At 43.3% G+C, this 16,700-nt stretch overlaps 2 protein-coding genes across 2 annotated transcripts in view; one reads left to right on the forward strand and one right to left on the reverse strand.

Moving 5' to 3' along the window:
* Znf652 (zinc finger protein 652) overlaps positions 1-16,700 on the forward strand; it is a 56,796-nt gene that overhangs the window by 8,290 nt on the left and 31,806 nt on the right. The window lies entirely within an intron of this gene.
* Positions 8,777-9,340, reverse strand: LOC101562863 (RNA-binding protein 3). The gene has a single exon (XM_004633645.2). The coding sequence runs from the start codon at positions 9,278-9,280 to the stop codon at positions 8,807-8,809; it is 474 nt and encodes a 157-aa protein (XP_004633702.1). The 5' UTR covers positions 9,281-9,340; the 3' UTR covers positions 8,777-8,806.

A 16,700-nucleotide genomic window follows, 5' to 3' on the forward strand; every position in this document is an offset into this window, starting at 1 on the left:
TTTTTTTTTTTTTTTTTTTTTTTTGGCAGAACCGGGGATTGAACTCAGGCCCTTGTGCTTGCCAGGCAAGCGCTTATTCTACTAAGCCATCCCCGGCACCTACTTTTGTATTTAGTAAGTCTATCAGCCAAGTACAGTAGAATATAATTGTGTGTGGCCATGTACTTCAGTAGTTGTGGAGATGCCCTTGTTCCTGTTGAAAACTGTGTTGGCAAAATTGTTTTCTTTCAGTTGCAGAAGTACCACACCCTCTTTTACCTGAACGTAGTGATTAAACTGACACTCTGCAAAGCAGGACTTCCTGGCCATGGGGGATTTTGCCTTAGGGACACTGGCCTGGGGGCAGGAATGTGCTCCTGGCATCTGGTGCTCTGTGCACAGGCCTGCGCCTCCGAGAGTGGCCCTGTCTCCCTGTGCACAGTGCCCTGGCCGGGAAGCCCTGCAGCACCACTCCTGGAGACAGCTGCTGCTGCCGGACGGTGGCCATGTCAGCATGGGCTTCCTCAGACGGAGCAATGTGCAGCTCACTTGCCTAGTCTGTGGAAGAAATAATAAGCAAGGAAACTTCAGAAATAGTAAGTTTTAAATATGAAACTTTCTTACATGTATGTGTTAGTGGACAAATCATCCCTTTTAAAAAATAGGCTGTTATCCTAACTTTCTCCTTGGGTAATAACTAAAAATAAAGATTTATTTTCATGTTTAAAAAAATGGGCTATTGTTCCCTAATGGGCAAAGCCAAATTATCTTAGAATAAAGCTCTTATCTAACACAAACAAGTCTTTATGCATATTACACAGCAAAGAGTTGATTTTTTAGAAAGCACATAAATCTTGTGATCCTAACGTGGTTATTGTTTTGCTCTAAAAGAAAAATATTGGAGTTTCAGACATTAAGTGACTTTTTTCTTTTAACAGTATTTTTGCTCTTTAAATTTAAATGCTAAATCTTGTATAATAAACTATAAAGATTTCCAGGTGATGATATTAAAACTAAATGTTAGAAAGAACATACACAGGGCTGGGGATATAGCTCAGCAGCATAAGTGTCTGCCTGGCAAGCACAAGGTCCTGAGTTTAATCCCCAGTACTGCAAAAATAAAAGTTTATTTTGGGCCAGCCAGATAGCTCAGGGGGCTAAAGCGCCTGCTTAGGCAGAGTGCAGCTGCTGGGGTTCGATCCCCAGTGTGCAGTGCCAGCCCCACCCCTGAGCCAAGCTGATTGAGACTGTACATGATACTGCCTGCCTGTAATCCCAGCTCTTGGGAAGCTGAAAACAGGAGGATCACTGAGTCTGATCTACATAGTGAGACCTTGTAGACTGTACTAGATGCAAAAAAAAAAAAGGAAAGAAGTGACATGCACAGTAGCTAAGTGGTGAATCCCCCCACCCCCTAAATAGCTTGTCCAGCCTTCCAGTCCCTGCTCCGACCTTAGTCACCTGACATGAAAAGTTAGACTTTTTCAATGTCCTGCAGATGGCTCTCATTTCTGCAGCCAGGGTGCTGAGTTCTGAGAGACAGGTCCACTGCAGCTGCTATTGCAGGCTTGGGCGGCTCCAGTCTGAGACCTGTGTGTGTGTGTGTGTGTGTGTGTGTGTGTGTACACTGTCCAGTGGGGCTTCCCAGACTTCCATGCCGCAGTCCCCAGTAAGAAGCCCACCACCTTAGCTGGCTCACATGCACACCCACAGCCATAGCTAGAGAGAACATTTACCCTTACTGTCTGTCAGAAGGGTCCTTACCCTTATGGTCTGTCAGGAGTTGTTAGTTTTTATTCAGTTCTGTTTCATTGAGAAAAATTGGATTAGGGCAGGCAATTTGAAAAACCACTGCCCTTTGTAGTCTTTAATAAAAAAGTTTTTGCTTTGTTTTTTTGAAACAGTCTTGCTCTGTAATTTTAGACTGGAATGAACTCACTGTGTAGCCCAGGCTGGCTTTGAGCTCTTGGTGATTATCCTGTCTCAGCCTCTTGAGTGCTGGGGTTACAGATGTACCTCAGCCAGCACACTGGCAGGAAAAGAACTCTCTTGAAGTAGACACTACCCAAATGCTTACTGCAGTAAAGGGTGTGGAAGGGAGTGATAAAATCATTATATTTATGACCTTATTCCATATAGACGAGTAGTTCTTTAAAAACCTGAAAATCTGGAAAAGGCCAGAGTTAGATCCTGTTTGCTTCCATTTAAAGCTGAGGTCTTCTAAATGGTATTCATTACCTCTGTTGTGCACACAGATGGCTGTTCGTTAAGTTAGGAGAAACAGGCCTAATGAATACATGCAAAGATGTCCTAAACTCCCAGGATGACCCCAGGACACAGTGTTTAGGTAGTGACGCGATGTGTGGCAGAGGGCAGCAGAAGAACACGGGAAGGCCTGGGTGGTGACATCAGGCTGTGGGCTTGGGCTCCGTTTTCCACAGACAGCAGGGAGCAGGCCTTGGGCACAGCCTCCAAAGGACAGATTCCTGGGCTCCTGGGTGAAAGCCATCTTTGAATTCTGTGTTTATGTCTGTTCATGCATTTTATATACCAATACATAGCCTTTACTGTTTAACCTTCTTACCACCTTTTGAGGTGATGGAAATTCTTATTTTCCCTATTTTATTAACAGGAAAACTGAGATGAACAGGCAATGTTAATTTTGCAAGCTGTATGTGTTCTTTTAAAGATGAGAGTCATTAGTTCTTACGAGTTCAAGACTAGCCTGAACTACTCAAAAAAACAAACAAAAAAGAGATTATTTTACTAAAATAATCTAATCTAATTCATTAAATTATTTTAAACCAGCTGGGTGAGAATAATGACACACACCTGTACTGTCAGCACTCAGGAGGAAGAGGCAGTAGGATTATCATGAATTTGGGGCAAGCATGGACTACATAGTGAGACCCTGTCTCAAAACAAATAAATACATGCATACATACTTGTTTTGCAAGCACAAAAAAATGAAGAAAATAAGTATAAGTATCTCCTTCCTTCTGTCCTGAGGCGTGTCTCAGTGTACGTACACATGTTCGTGGTTTTTACATGATGAGCTTTTAGGGTCCCACTGCACACATTCTTTAATCTCGTTTTTCCATGTGGATTTATTACTATGTTAGTTAATAAATCTGTATCACAAGTCAGACAGCTTCATAGTTTGCCTGTGTCTCTGTGACCTTTTTTTTAGTTTCCGGTCTGTCTTCATAAAAGCCCACTGTAACAAACGCCTTCATACACATACCTTCCTGTCCTTCCAGTGGGGAGTTCTTTGTGGCCGAGTCCAGACATGAACACAGCTCGCTGTCAGGAGGCCATGCAGAGGATGCCAGTTAATGCCATCCAGCCAGGCTGTCTTGGCATTAGCCAGATTGAGATTTATGCTGTAAAAGATACCATATGTTTGTACATGGATTGTGGTGGAAAACTAAGCCATTTGCTAGTTGATGCTCTTTACCAAGTAAACCTGAATGCTTAAAATGTTTACAGCTTAAACTAAACATGGGGGTACACCTGGAACCCTAGCACTTGGAAGGCTGAGGCAGGAGGATTGTTGTGTGTCCCTTACCCAGTTGCCCTGTTCTTTCATAACTGTGGTGTATTTCTCAGAACTAAGAAACCAGTATTGGTGTACAGTACTGTGTTACTATTAACTAGGCTTCAGAGCTAACTCAGATTTCATTTTCTATTTGGAAACAAATTGAGCTCTTAACAGCTTGAATACCAGTTCACAGGTTAATTTTAGCTGTTGAACACCCATTGTGCACATGTACTATATATCGTGGCTCTCTGTATTTGTTTAAACAAATGTAAGTTATCTTTGACATTAGTATCTTTGAAGTTATCTTGACATTCAGACAGCTCTGCCCCAGGCCGCTTGAGGGTAGGGCTGGAGCCCTCTCCCGCCCCCTCCTGGTGCCTGGCAGAGCAGGACCTGTGCCAGCGGTGCACATGGCTCCAACAGTGCCCTGTGGGCCCCACAGACCCCTGGCCCCTGGTCCTGGAGCCCCGGGGAATTGCCCACCTGGGAACTTTGGGAGCTGGATGCTAATTGAGAGCGTGGAAGAGAGTCTTTTAGGCAGCATGGTTTAAAAATTTAAATATATTGTAGTTCCTAAAGGAGACAAGAGCTCTGCCCCCAGGTAAATACCGGTTCCCATGGGGTAGTACCTGGATATTTTCACTAACAGGAAGGGTCCTTCCTGAAGCAAACTGTGACATCTGAATTCATTAATTTGAATCATTTTTTAAGCAGTTCAATCTGTGGCAGAGGAGGAAGGAATTGGCAGCAGCAAAAGAATAGGTCACAGGCCGGGGAGATGGCTCAGTGGAATAAGTGCTTCCCTGGCAAGCGCAAGGGCCTGAGTTCAATCCCCGGTTCCACCAAAAAAAAAAAAAAAAAAAAAAAAAAAGGTCATTATTCCTCCAACTTAGATAGAGAGACCCCTTAAAGGGCCCATTAGCTACCACCTTCTTCTGCAGCCCGGGCATTGAGGCCAGTGCCTTTACATGGAGCTACATCCCCAGCGCCCCTCTTTCCCACCTGCCCAACCACTTTATTTTTTTTACAGAAAAAAAAATCTTATTGAGTATTGCAGCAGATAGAAACTGCTGTAATGTGGCAGCTCCATGAGAAAATATATGCCAAGTTTGAGGCGCCTCTTCCTATGCAGAAGCAGCACAGCGTTTGTGCTGTATATCAAAAAAAGCAGCGGGTTAAGCTCGGGGCCTGAATTTGCTTGTGTGGCCTGGGCATGCCTTGGCCAGAGCAGTGTGTTAGGTGGCATAGGACATGCATATTCCTTTCCCTTCTGCCTAATATCTTGTAGTCGGAGAGACAGTTTATAGAAAAAACGTAGCATTTAGGCCTTGGTCTGTTGGTGAGATGCCCCATATTAGACAGGGTTAAGTGAGGAAACGGCTCTGCCTCAGCCATCCTGAGCTGCTCAGGGAAGAGGCACACTGGAGCCAGGTCCCAAAGGACAGCTAGGAGCTAGGAGCTATGATCCACTGAGGGTGGGAGGAAGAGGTCCTGGGGAGATGGCACAGTGACATTTTAATTTTTTTTTTTTTTTGTGGAACTGGGGATTGAACTCAGGCCCTTATGCTTGCCAAGAAAGTGCTTATTCCACTGAGCCATCTCCCTGGCCCCTACAGTGACATTTTAGAGGTGGAAAAGTCAAAACATGTTGAAGAAATAGTTTAAGGATTTAGGTGGGAGGAAAAGGAGGACTTTGGGCTCCATGCCCAAGGACGTTGGGCTCAGGTCGTGGAGGGCCGTGGATGCCCTGCTGAGGGGCTGTGCTTTAGTCCAAGGCCCTAGAGACTGCTGAAGGTTTTGTAGCCAGGGTGGCCCACAGTCCACATTCTGATCTCTTCGTGGAGGGTGGCCTGAAAGAAGGCGGCAGAGATGATTCTGATGGACTGGGTTCGAGGTGATGAGGACCTGAACTAGGTGTTGTATCATCAGTTGGAACATGGAGGACAGGGTGATTTTGAAAGCTGAACCTGAGACTGGGTGTGGTGGCACGCGCGTGTAATCCCAGCTCTTGGGAGGCTGTAAACAGGCGGATCAGTACGAATCCGATCTACTAGTGAGACCCTGAACACCCTGTAGACCCTGCCCTAAAATACAAAAAGAAAAAAAAAACAAAAAACAAGGGACCTTAGTTTGTTGCTGAATTAGATAGCACGATGAGGGAAAGGGTGGAGCCTGGAGCCTGGTCCGAGACTTTGGCTGCTGAGGTGCACAGTTCCGCTTGAGGCCAGCTGGGATCTGCTGCTGGGCGAGGGAGTGACGCAGAGAAGGAAGCTGGTGGACTGCACTGAGCTGGGAGGGCTGCGCCTGGGGCTGAGAATCCTGTTGCCCAGAGGGAGATGCTTCAGGCCCTGTGCCCACTGTCTGGCAACACATGCTGGCTGACCCCAAAGAGAGAATCCATTACTTCATAGTGCAGTGAATTTAAAGAGCCCCCTCTGAAGCCTTGCCATGGGGACACACATCCCTTTGTTTGAAGAACAGTCTCTCCCCAGCGATCCCAAGGGTGGCGTGTGTCCATGGGGGAACCGTGTGGAGCAGCTCCAACTCTAGCACTGGAAATGTCGGCTGCACACAAGAGTAGCTCACACCTAGAACCCTGCCTGTAGCCAGACCTGCTGTAAGACAAGACATCTGTGGTTCTATTTTTATATTCTGCCCTTTATTATTAAAAGCAAAGTCATGTTTGGGGTGTAGTAGTAACTTCAAGGTTAGAAAGTTGAACTCTAACCCTGACTGAGGGATGACCTCACTAGGCAAATGTTTTACTTCTAACATGTTTCATTTTTCCTTTATGGTTTTTTTTTTTTTTTCCCAGAATCGGGGATTGAACTCAGACCCTTGTGCTTACCAGACAAGCGCTTATTCTACTGAGCCATCTCCCTGGCCCCTCCTTTATATCTTTAGTCATGATGTATTAGCCTATTTTGTTTTTATTTTATTTTATTTTATTTTTCAAAGTTTTATTGATAAACAGATAGCAATGAGACAGTTTCAAATCAAATGAAGTACAGTTTCAACAAATAATACACTGCATATATTCTTCTTAGTGACTAATTGCTGTACAAGATGCGGACTTGTGATCCTATTTACAAACACCACTAGAGCAAATCATTCTATTCATTAAGAGAAGGCAACTATATATCTATCCCAACCACTTTGAATACACAGATACAAAATGGAAATTCATCGGTATACCCCATTTTTTCTAAGTTCCGTTATTGAATATTATAGTGTTAGCCTATTTTGAATTTTTTTTTTTTTTTTTTTTGCAGAACCGGGGATTGAACTCAGGCCCTTGCGCTTGCCAGGGAAGTGCTTATTCCATTGAGCCATCTCCCCGGCCCCCATCCTATTTTGAATTTTTATTAACTCAGAAATATACTATGTTGCATATGTTTTTAGACATATGAAATATAAGTGGTATAGGACAAACTTAGTTATAATATAGAGGGATTTTCACACTGACACTTTACTTCATTTCATCCCTTAGTCATATCAAATGATTAGATTTCATTGTAGTTATAAATGCTTTTTTTCTCTTGTCAGGTCATAGTGTCCTGTGTTTCTAAATAATGGTATTATTTTGATCTTTCAAGGGAGGCAGTATTGCTTTTGGGAAAAATACAACCCTTTTTATATTTTAGAGAAGAAAAGAGTGTGAACTTACTATACCTGTCTGTCGGACATTAGTACCTGGGCTAGTCCTGTTTCTAATCCACACCCACTGTCACACCTGCCCACCCTGCCCTGCACACATTTAAAGCAATTCCAGGCATCATATCATGTTATTTATTAATCTAAATTATTTTAAGAAGACAAGTACAATAACATCACACTAACAAACTTTCTCAACATCATTAAATATGCTGTCAGTGTTTATATTCCTTAGCTAATTGACTCAGTTATTTTTCAGTTTGTTTGAACTATGGTCCAAAGAAGAGTGACTGGTTAATATGTATGAATCTGGCTGGTTTGTATGCTTCCTTTGCCCTTGCAGTTTTCTACTGGGGGATTCAGGTCACTTGTGCATCGTTGTCTGTGTCCTGTCTGCTGCCTACATCCTTGTGGTGTCATTTGACATGTTTCTCAGTTCCTTTCATTTCCTGAAAATTGTCTTTTAGGCCTACTGTCTTAATTGGATTATGGTTAAATAATACCTGGTTCTGTGTTTTCATCATTTTTACTTTTGTTTTGTTTTCTTCATTTATTAACAAGAACACTGTAAAAATAAATGCCCAGGAGTTTGAGACCAGCCACCTAGTGAAACCCCCTTTCCTTTTGAAACAAACTAACAAACCCAAACTGTCTGCCTTCAAGGAACTTGATTTTAAGAGTTCATCATTGGGCATAGTGACACATACCTATAACCCCAGCACTCAGGAGGCTGAAGCAGGATTGCTGAGAGTTAAAGGACAGCCTGGGCTATATAGTGACTTCAAGGCCAGTCTGAATTACATGGCAAGGCTCTGTTTAAAAAAAAAAAAAAAAAAAAACTTATTTACTTTGTGTATATTTTGATATGATAAATCTGATTTTACTTAGTCTTATTTGATTAAAGCATTTCTAAATTCCAGTACACATCAGGTATATATCAGAATGAGATGAATATCTAAAAGAAGTTTAATGTTTTATCTTATATAATAAAATTGAAGTTAAAGAGAAAGATAAAACCTTCAGATGATATATATCTTTTTTTTTTTTTTTTGAGGTTTCACCTTTTTAATCAGTTCTGAAGGACATTCCAAACACGAGACACGAAAGAATATTTTTTCTTCCAGTATATAAAAAAAAATGACATTCACAAACATTTTCAAGAAGCTCTTACACTCATGATGGTAGATATTTAATTAAAAAAACTCTAGGCAATCATATTCTTGATGCAGACTGCTTACAGGTACATTCAAAAATTTTTCTACTCATGATTAAGTGCATATATATTTTAAAAATAACCCCAGATACATGATTTAAAAGAAAAACATGAGTCTGGCACAACTTTTTTTGTGTGCCAGAATCAATGATCCTGAGAGTCCAAACTAAAAACTTTTATAAGGAAAAACCCCCATAACTCTACAAATGTCTCAGAAATTTGACTTTAAATGGGGGAAATTAAAATAACACAGAGCTTTCTAAAAAGTCTTTAACAAGATACCTTGGGAGCTCAATTAAAAAATAGTAAATATACTAATCAAGTTTCAGCACGGCTTCAAAAATCTTTATACGGCGATTTGGAAGGATGATCCTGGATGAGAAGTGTTATTCCTTGTGCATGTCATGTCTACAAGCCGCTCAGTTGTCATAATTGTCTCTGTAATTCCCTCCCGAGTATCGGTCATAGCCTCCCTGGCTTCTGCCACTATAGTCTCTGGATCGCCCATAACCAAATCCATATCCTCCAGGTCGACTGTCATACCTGCCACTCCCATAGCCTTGGTCCCCACCACCTCTAGAGTAACTGCGACCACGTCCATGGGCCCCAAAAGCACCTCCTCCTCTGGTGCCCCGGGCAGATTTGCCTGCATGGTCCACACGGATCTGGCGACCATCCAGGGACTCTCCATTCATGGCTCTCATGGCATCTGAGGCATGCTCTGGATTGGTAAAGGTGATGAAGCCAAAACCCCGGGATCGCTGAGTTTCCCGGTCCTTGACAACAACCACCTCAGAAATAGGGCCAAAGCTGCTGAAGTGGTCTTCCAGTGCCTGCTCGTCTGTATTGAAATTGAGCCCACCGACGAAGAGCTTCCCTTCTTCAGAAGACATGGCAGCGAATTCAAATCCTGGAGATTAGAAAGTAATAAGGAACCACGGAGGGTAAGCGCTGAAGAACAAGGAGAACAGGGCTGATATATATCTTATACACATCTAGTCCTACAAGAATGGTAGATTGTTTTTCGTTTTTTTTTTTTTTAATTTATTTATTTATTTAGTGTGTGTGTGTGTGTGTGTGGCCAGTTCAGCCCACCAGGGGGCGGGGCTGGCTCACATGTGGTGCTGGGGATTGAACCGTGGTCCCTGTGCTTTGCTTAGCTTAGCTTGTTCTAAGTAGGTGCTTTAGACCACTGAGCCATCTCACCAGCCCCGGTAGATTGTTTTCAATAAATAGACTAAGCACATAACTTTTGTCCACACTGGGAAATTAGGGGGACATAAGTATAAGTCAGGGCAGGTGGCCATACCCTCATCACTGGACTGGCTGAGCCTCCTGTGATGACAGGTCCTACTGCTGTGGTTGTGGCTGTGTCTCTGGCCTAGTAAATATTTAATGAGTTTTAGTAAAAGCTTGCTAGTATGTCAAGGCCTTGTGTAGCTTTTTAAGAGTTCCTAAAATTATGTTTGCATTTTTTCAATTTCCTTTCATGATCCTCTGTATCTAAATGAAAGTACTAAGCCAAGTGTGGCACCACACACCTGTGATTCCAAACACTGGGAGGCTGCGGCCGGAAAGTCACTGAGAGTTCGAGGCCAGCCTGGGCTCTAGAGTCAGGCCCTGTCTCAAAAAAAAACCAATAAAAATAAAAAATAAATGCAAGGGCTAGGCATTGGCTCTGAATGAGCTTGATGAATTCTTTATTTTTTTTTTTTTTAAGTTCATGGTAAATTGTCTTGCTTACTGTAGAAATGAACAATAATGTTCATTGTAAAGAAATGAGAAAATGTGGGTAAGCTCCTTCCCGCCAGCCCTCACATCCACTTCCCCACACAGAAAAAAAGCATCTGTTGCCTGGTTGATTTTATCTTCAGAAAAACCAAGCATAGTAACTATGTATGCAGTGAATTTTTGTTGTTGTTGTTGTTTTTTATGGTACTAGGAATCGGACCCAGAGCCTTACAAGTGGTAGGCAAGTGCCATGCACTCAGCTCTTTTTAAAAATTCTATTTTGAGACAAGACCTTACTAAATTATGCAGCCTGGCCTCAAACGGACAACCCTTCTGCCTCAACCTCCCAAGTAGCCGGGATTACGGGATTTCATCTCTTCATGAATGGAGGAGACAAAGATCTGTTGGCTAAAAGATGCATCTTTTAGTCAATCATGAAGAGACTAACACTCATCTGACAGGAACTTTGTGAAGTTTAGATTTTTTTTTTCTCTCAGAAGTTCGGAATGTAGAAGGGAGTGATTCTTTGAACTGTGTTTGTGTGATCAATCTGAAGATGTTATTGAAATTCATGATGTAAAATTCACATTGGTATAACCAAGTCTGAAAATTATTTGATTCTGGAAAGAGAAAGTATATTTAAAGACATAATCAAAATCCTTATTAGTAATTAAAATTTTTCTTCACCCTAAATTGATGAGTGGGAATTAGACTCAGGTGTCTCCAGATCTCCAGATAATCTGCCTTGTCATGTTGGTTGGTTACCTTGACCATGTCCAGGGTTTGGCATGTGATGAAAGTGTTTTGTTTTATTTTTTTGAGACAAGGTCTCACAGCCATCATGCCTGGCCAATAAAAGTTATTTTAAAACAAAAGCAATCAAAACATAAAGGCTTTAGGCTGATTGTATCTACTTGTAGCACATACATTGTGAAGTTGAGGTATTCTTTAGATTAGGAGAATCATTACATAAGCGTCAGCTCACCACATCATGGCTCCTCCACCCACTCCTCTGAGCTAGCATCTGTCCCTTCCCTCCAGGGCTTGGTGCTTTGCGGCTCACATGATCATTTTTTAGACATTTGAGTGTGGTGAAAATACCAGTGTCTAAACTGTGTATTGTTACTAATGATTTTATATTCTGAAAGTAACTGCCGTGGAGTTTACAGGGAGGTAGTGCAGCAAACAGGTGGCTCGTTCAGAAATGCGGTCTCAGGGGCTTCTGTGCCACTAAGCGTGCGGCTGCCGCGAAGCAACGCCAAGAGTGGTATTTTGGGAAAAGGTAATTAAAGATTCCATGTGGGGAAAACCTTTGTATATTTGAATATCTTTCATCAGCTTCTCCAGCTTACATTATTACTAAGCAGTTGTTATGCCAAGAAGCAAGTAGCAGAGAATTAATGTGTGATTTTTTTTTTTTTTTTTTCTTGTGAAGGCGGCACCTGTCGTGTAGCTCAGTCTTGAGTTAAAATTGTGGCAAGGTATCAGTAGGCTGTGTGTGTGTTCATAGAGCGTGCCTTTCTTCCCTTAAACCAAGGTGGTGGGATACTGTGCAGCATGAAAATGTATTGATCCGCCCGTGTTACCTGTTAGCAGGCATTTTATGAAAGAATCTTGCTCGAAAGTCTCAGCTCGCTTGAGGGCAGCAAACATCACACTCAGAACGAAACTGGGTTATGGCTCCTGTAGCAGCAGCTTCTATCAGAAGCTGTTCTGGTCTGAACTTTGAAATTATCCTTGTCTCTTTGAAGTGGTCATATTTTAATTGGGAGTGGTTTTTGAAGTTTAGAATTTCCCAAAGTGAACCTAAAAATATTTTAATATTTTCTAATGTGGTTGCTGTACATAAGCTTATGAAAAGCTTATCTCAAGACAGCCTTCTTCAGTAAAACCAGAGGGGGAAATGATTCAGTTTTGAGAAATCATTACAGACTGAAAACATTTTATGAAGGTGTTCAAGTGGTTTTATATAGATAGAACATAAATTTCCTTAGCTTTAAAAAAGCTTTATTTTACTGGCTTAGTACTTTGAGTTTGTGTTTTAATTTTGGAACCATTTTTATAATACAGCCAAGGGGAAGTCACTACTACTGCTTTTAAAGTATCCATCTCTCTTCTTTTAGTTAATGTGTTCTGAAGTGAGGTAGAGTTTAGGCCTTTATCATACTTCTGTGTACAAGGGGTGATTGGCGTATACAGTGAATATTTATTTAATATCTTTTTTTAATATTTATTTATTTTTATTTATTACATTTATTTATTGTGTGTGTGTGTGTGGCCAGCTCAGCCCACCAGGGGGCGGGTCTGGCTGGCATGTGGTGCTGGGGGATCGAACCGCGGTCCCTGTGCTTTGCCAAGCTTGTTTCAAGTAGGTGCTTTAGACCACTGAGCCATCTCTCCAGCCCCTACAGTGAATATTTAAATATTAAAAATTTATTGCAGTAAAGACACTGCCATTAGTCTCCATGAATGTGCTCCCCTCACTTCCAGCCCACCCAGCCCATCGTGCTTGCCCCTGTGAAGGAGCTCCGGACGTCCTCTCAGGAGCAAGCAGGAGATGCAGATGCAGTCAAAACCACAGCAGCACTGCTGCCCTGGGCCGTGGGGGAGGGCAGGTCCTCAGGGCATCCTGGTGTGCACCATCCACCTGATTCACTGGATCTGATTAACTTCTGGCAGTTCCCCAAAGTCAGAACGAACATGAAAAGTAAACACTTTGAACCGGTTCAGAAGTCAAGGCAGTCATGACAGCACAGCCAAAGACTCATAACAAAAGGACTTCTAGAGCTACTTTAGAAAGTGGCAATAGTAGCCGGGCATGGTGGTGTCCTCCCAGCACTTGGGAGGCTGAGGCAAGAGGATCCCCGTGAGTTTCAGGCCAACCTGGGATGCATAGTGAGTTCAAGGCCAGCCTGCACTACATAGCAAGACCCTGTCTCAAAAAAAAAAAAAAAAAGAGTGCTGAGATAAGAGTGTTCATAGCAAAGAGGGATTTGGAGGATTAGTGGCAGTGTGTCTTTTACTAGACTTTTTTTTTTTTTTAACTTTTTTTTTTTTTTTTTTTGGTGGAACCGAGGATTGAACTCAGGCCCTTGCGCTTGTGCCAGGAAAGCACTTACTCCACTGAATCATCTTCCTGGCCCCAGCAACTTTTTTTTTTTTTTTTTTAAATTTTATTTATGTGTGTGTGTGGCCAGCTCAGCCCACCAGGGGGCGGGGCTGGCTGGCATGTGGTGCTGGGGGATTGAACCGTGGTCCCTGTGCTTTGCTAAGCTTATTCTAAGTAGGTGCTTTAGACCACTGAGCCATCTCACCAGCCCCCTAGCAACTTTTTAAAAAATTAATTTAAACACACTTTTTTTGTATTTTTAGGGAAGGGTCAACAGGGTGTTCAGGGCCTCACTACTAGATTGGGCTCGTAGTGATCCACCTATTTACAGCCTCTGAAGAGCTGGGATTACAGCTGCAGCCACCACGCCGTCTCAATCACTATCTCAGTGCACTTGCCCCACGGTGGGGCTGGCTAGGCAGGCCTGGGGATGGAACCGGAGCCCTTGTGCCTTCTTGCAGGCGCTTTAATCTGCTGAGCTGTTTGGCCGGCCCTAAACACATCACTTTTCAAACCACGCCTTGTATAAACTTAAGACTTTAGTGGAGTAACTTTTTACTCTACTCCCGCTATCCTGAGCCCAGCAGCGTTTCCTGCAGCGGAGTTGTCTCCTCGTGAGAGACGAACCTTCTCCAACCTTCTCCGTAGCACTCCGCTGGGCTCAGCTCCCACCCAGTTCATCCCTGCTTTGGGTTCCTGGCCCTCCACTCCTGGCCGGCCCCTCAGCTGCCATTCCTTCCTCCCTGCAGCACACTCCTTCCATACCTAAGGCAGGGCTTGGCCTCTGCCTGGAGGAGGGGTGCTGAGCAGAGAGGCCTTCAGGCAAGGAGTTAGCAGGCCTGAGACCGGGGCTCATTTTTTTCTGATTCATTGGATTAGTGGCCACTTCTTTCCAGACATTTTTTAAAAAATTGTTTTAATCTTTTGGCTCCAGTGCTCTACAGTTTACTGCTTTTTTTTTTTTTTTTAACCTCACTGTGAATTTCCTCCCTCTTTCCCCCTCCACCAACCAGGGATTGAATTTAGACCTTGTGCTTGCCAGGGAAGTGCTTATTCTACTGAGCCATCTCTCTAGCCCCTGTTTTGTTTTGTTTTCAGACATAGGTTCACTGTGTAACCCTCACTGACTTCCAACTTGCAGTCTGTATCTGGGAGACAAATAACAAATTGACCAATGAAGACAACAATATGCAATGCATTAATTATTGTAACTGTCCTACTAACCTGTTTTGAAACTGTCTCATTGCTATTTCTCAATAAAATTAATAAGGAGGATTTTTTTTTTTGTTCCTCGCATGCCTTCAGGGCACGTTTGGCCAGCGGGAGAGTTGTGAGGTTCGAACTCCAGCCACCTGAGGGTGACAGCTTTGTGGAAGCAGCCATTTAAAGGACTGAGCTAGGCCCAGGCCCCCTCAATAAAATTAATAAAAAAAAAATTGACCAATCATAAGTGAAAGCTGCATTTGCTACACCTGGCCTGCTGTTTGCCCCCACCGTGGCCCAGGGCAGTGGCTCACTGCTGTGTCAGTGTGGGCATTGCAGCCCGGGAAGAGGAGAACGCATCTCCCAGCACTGCTCCTGTGCCACCGTGGGACGTCAGGTACCAGCCTCAACCTACTGCTTGACAACCTTACCTGGATGTCTAATTTGCATCTCAAACATGACTATAACGTATGAGGCATTGTCATTAAAGAATAGAAAACCTCACTAAAAATGATATTCACCTCGCTGGTTAGAGCAGAGGTGAGAGGAGTCCTAATTGTCCATGTCATTTTTTAATCCCTTTTTCTTTTTTTTTTTTTTAATTTATTTTTTTGTGTGTGTGTGTGTGTGTGTCCAGCTCAGCCCACCAGGGGGCGGGGCCGGCTGGCCTGTGGTGCTGGGGGATGGAACCGCGGTCCCTGTGTTTGCTAAGCTTGTTCCAAGTAGGTGCCTTAGACCACTGAGCCATCTCACCAGCCCCTTTAATCCCTTTTTCTTTCTCCCCCTCACTTCTAGAGTGCGGATTCTGTTGTTCTCTATTTTGAGGACGTCCCCGTGCCCTCTGTGGTGCTCTAATCTTCATTACTGTCCCTGCCGTCCTCCCTTGTCCTCATCGCCTGCTCAGCCCAGGGAGTTTCTAGGCAGCATCTGGCTTCGCCTGCCCAGTCCATGGCAGCTGCAGCCCTGCAGCACACTCCTCAGTGGCTTGTGATGGTTTCCACTCCTCCTCCAGGCACGTCCCACTCCTTTCGGGCTCCTTCCTGCCCTCGCCCAGCCCTTCTCAATGCAGCCTGTCCTTCCTTTTCACAACTTTTTCAGTCACTTCAGGTCACCACTTAAAAACTCAGCATATGCTTCATTTAGCAATCATGACTTATTTTCTGTGCCTGTGGTTTTGGTTCTTGACCAGATTTAAGCTCATGAAGTTAGAGTCAGTGTAATAATAATTTAAATAACTACTTTCTCCTTGCACTAGAGTTTTGGTATTTTGTATGCAGATGATAGTCAAAACCTGTGAATGGATGGGGTGTAGGAATTTAAAATGTTTATTGTATAATCTTATTTACCTATAAGCCTCACTTTTATAGGAGAAAAAAATTAAAAATTGATTTCCCTGAGGAAAAAAGGTGTAGGCCCTTACATGCAAGCTGCTGTCTTTAGTAAAACCGCAGCATTCTGACGCCAAGGTATTCTGGATATTGTGAGACTCAGACCCTGACCCAGCACACTGAGGGCGGCAGCCCCAACCACAGCAGTGAGTCCTTCCTGTGTGCTGTGGTGCCTCCCGCCTCCGCTTCACCCTGAAGTTGTACTCAGAGCTGTCTGAGGAATAGTCCTAATGCAGCCTGGTATTCTTACCAGACCTCTTATGACTTACCTTCTTGCTTTGGGCTTGCAAAGGAACTGTTGACAGGGTAGGCCTCCCAGGGTTCCTGGGTGTCCTCTCCACAGCACCAGGCCTTAACCGCTTCCTGAGGAAGGTGGAGGATGGGGAGAATCAGCCAAGGAAGTGCGCTAGGCGCAGCACGCCTCTATGCTCCCTGAGGAAGTGCCACAGAACCAGGTTTGTGAAAAGCTCCCCTATTCCATGGCCAAGTTAATAGGCTCGGTTCCATTAGGCACCGTATTTATTTCAAGACTGAAATAGTTCCGTAACCCAAGTACCACCACATAGATTCATAAGCTAATTTTTCAAAGCAGCAAATAAAAATTATGATAACATAGTCTAACTAAGATACTATAATTGGCTGTTTTGGTAATAAAAATATTAAAAAGAAGTATGACCTAAATCCACATTCTTAGACACAATTTTTTAAAACAATAAGAGATGCCAGTGCTTATGAGGCTGAAGCAGGAGGATCCCCATGAGTTTGAGGCCAGCCTGGGCTACATAGTGAGTTCAGAGCCAAGGCCAGTGTGGACTACAGAGCAAGACTGTGTTTAAAAAATAAATAAATACGGGGCCAGAGAAATAGCTCAGTAGGATAAGT

This window comes from Octodon degus, unplaced genomic scaffold (assembly GCF_000260255.1).
Source record: "Octodon degus isolate 3935 unplaced genomic scaffold, OctDeg1.0 scaffold00056, whole genome shotgun sequence".
Lineage (NCBI taxonomy): Eukaryota > Metazoa > Chordata > Mammalia > Rodentia > Octodontidae > Octodon > Octodon degus.

What these genes read in the sequence shown, in the direction of transcription:
- LOC101562863 (XM_004633645.2), bottom strand. Translation starts at nt 9,280, where the DNA reads ATGTCTTCTGAAGAAGGGAAGCTCTTCGTCGGTGGGCTCAATTTCAAT.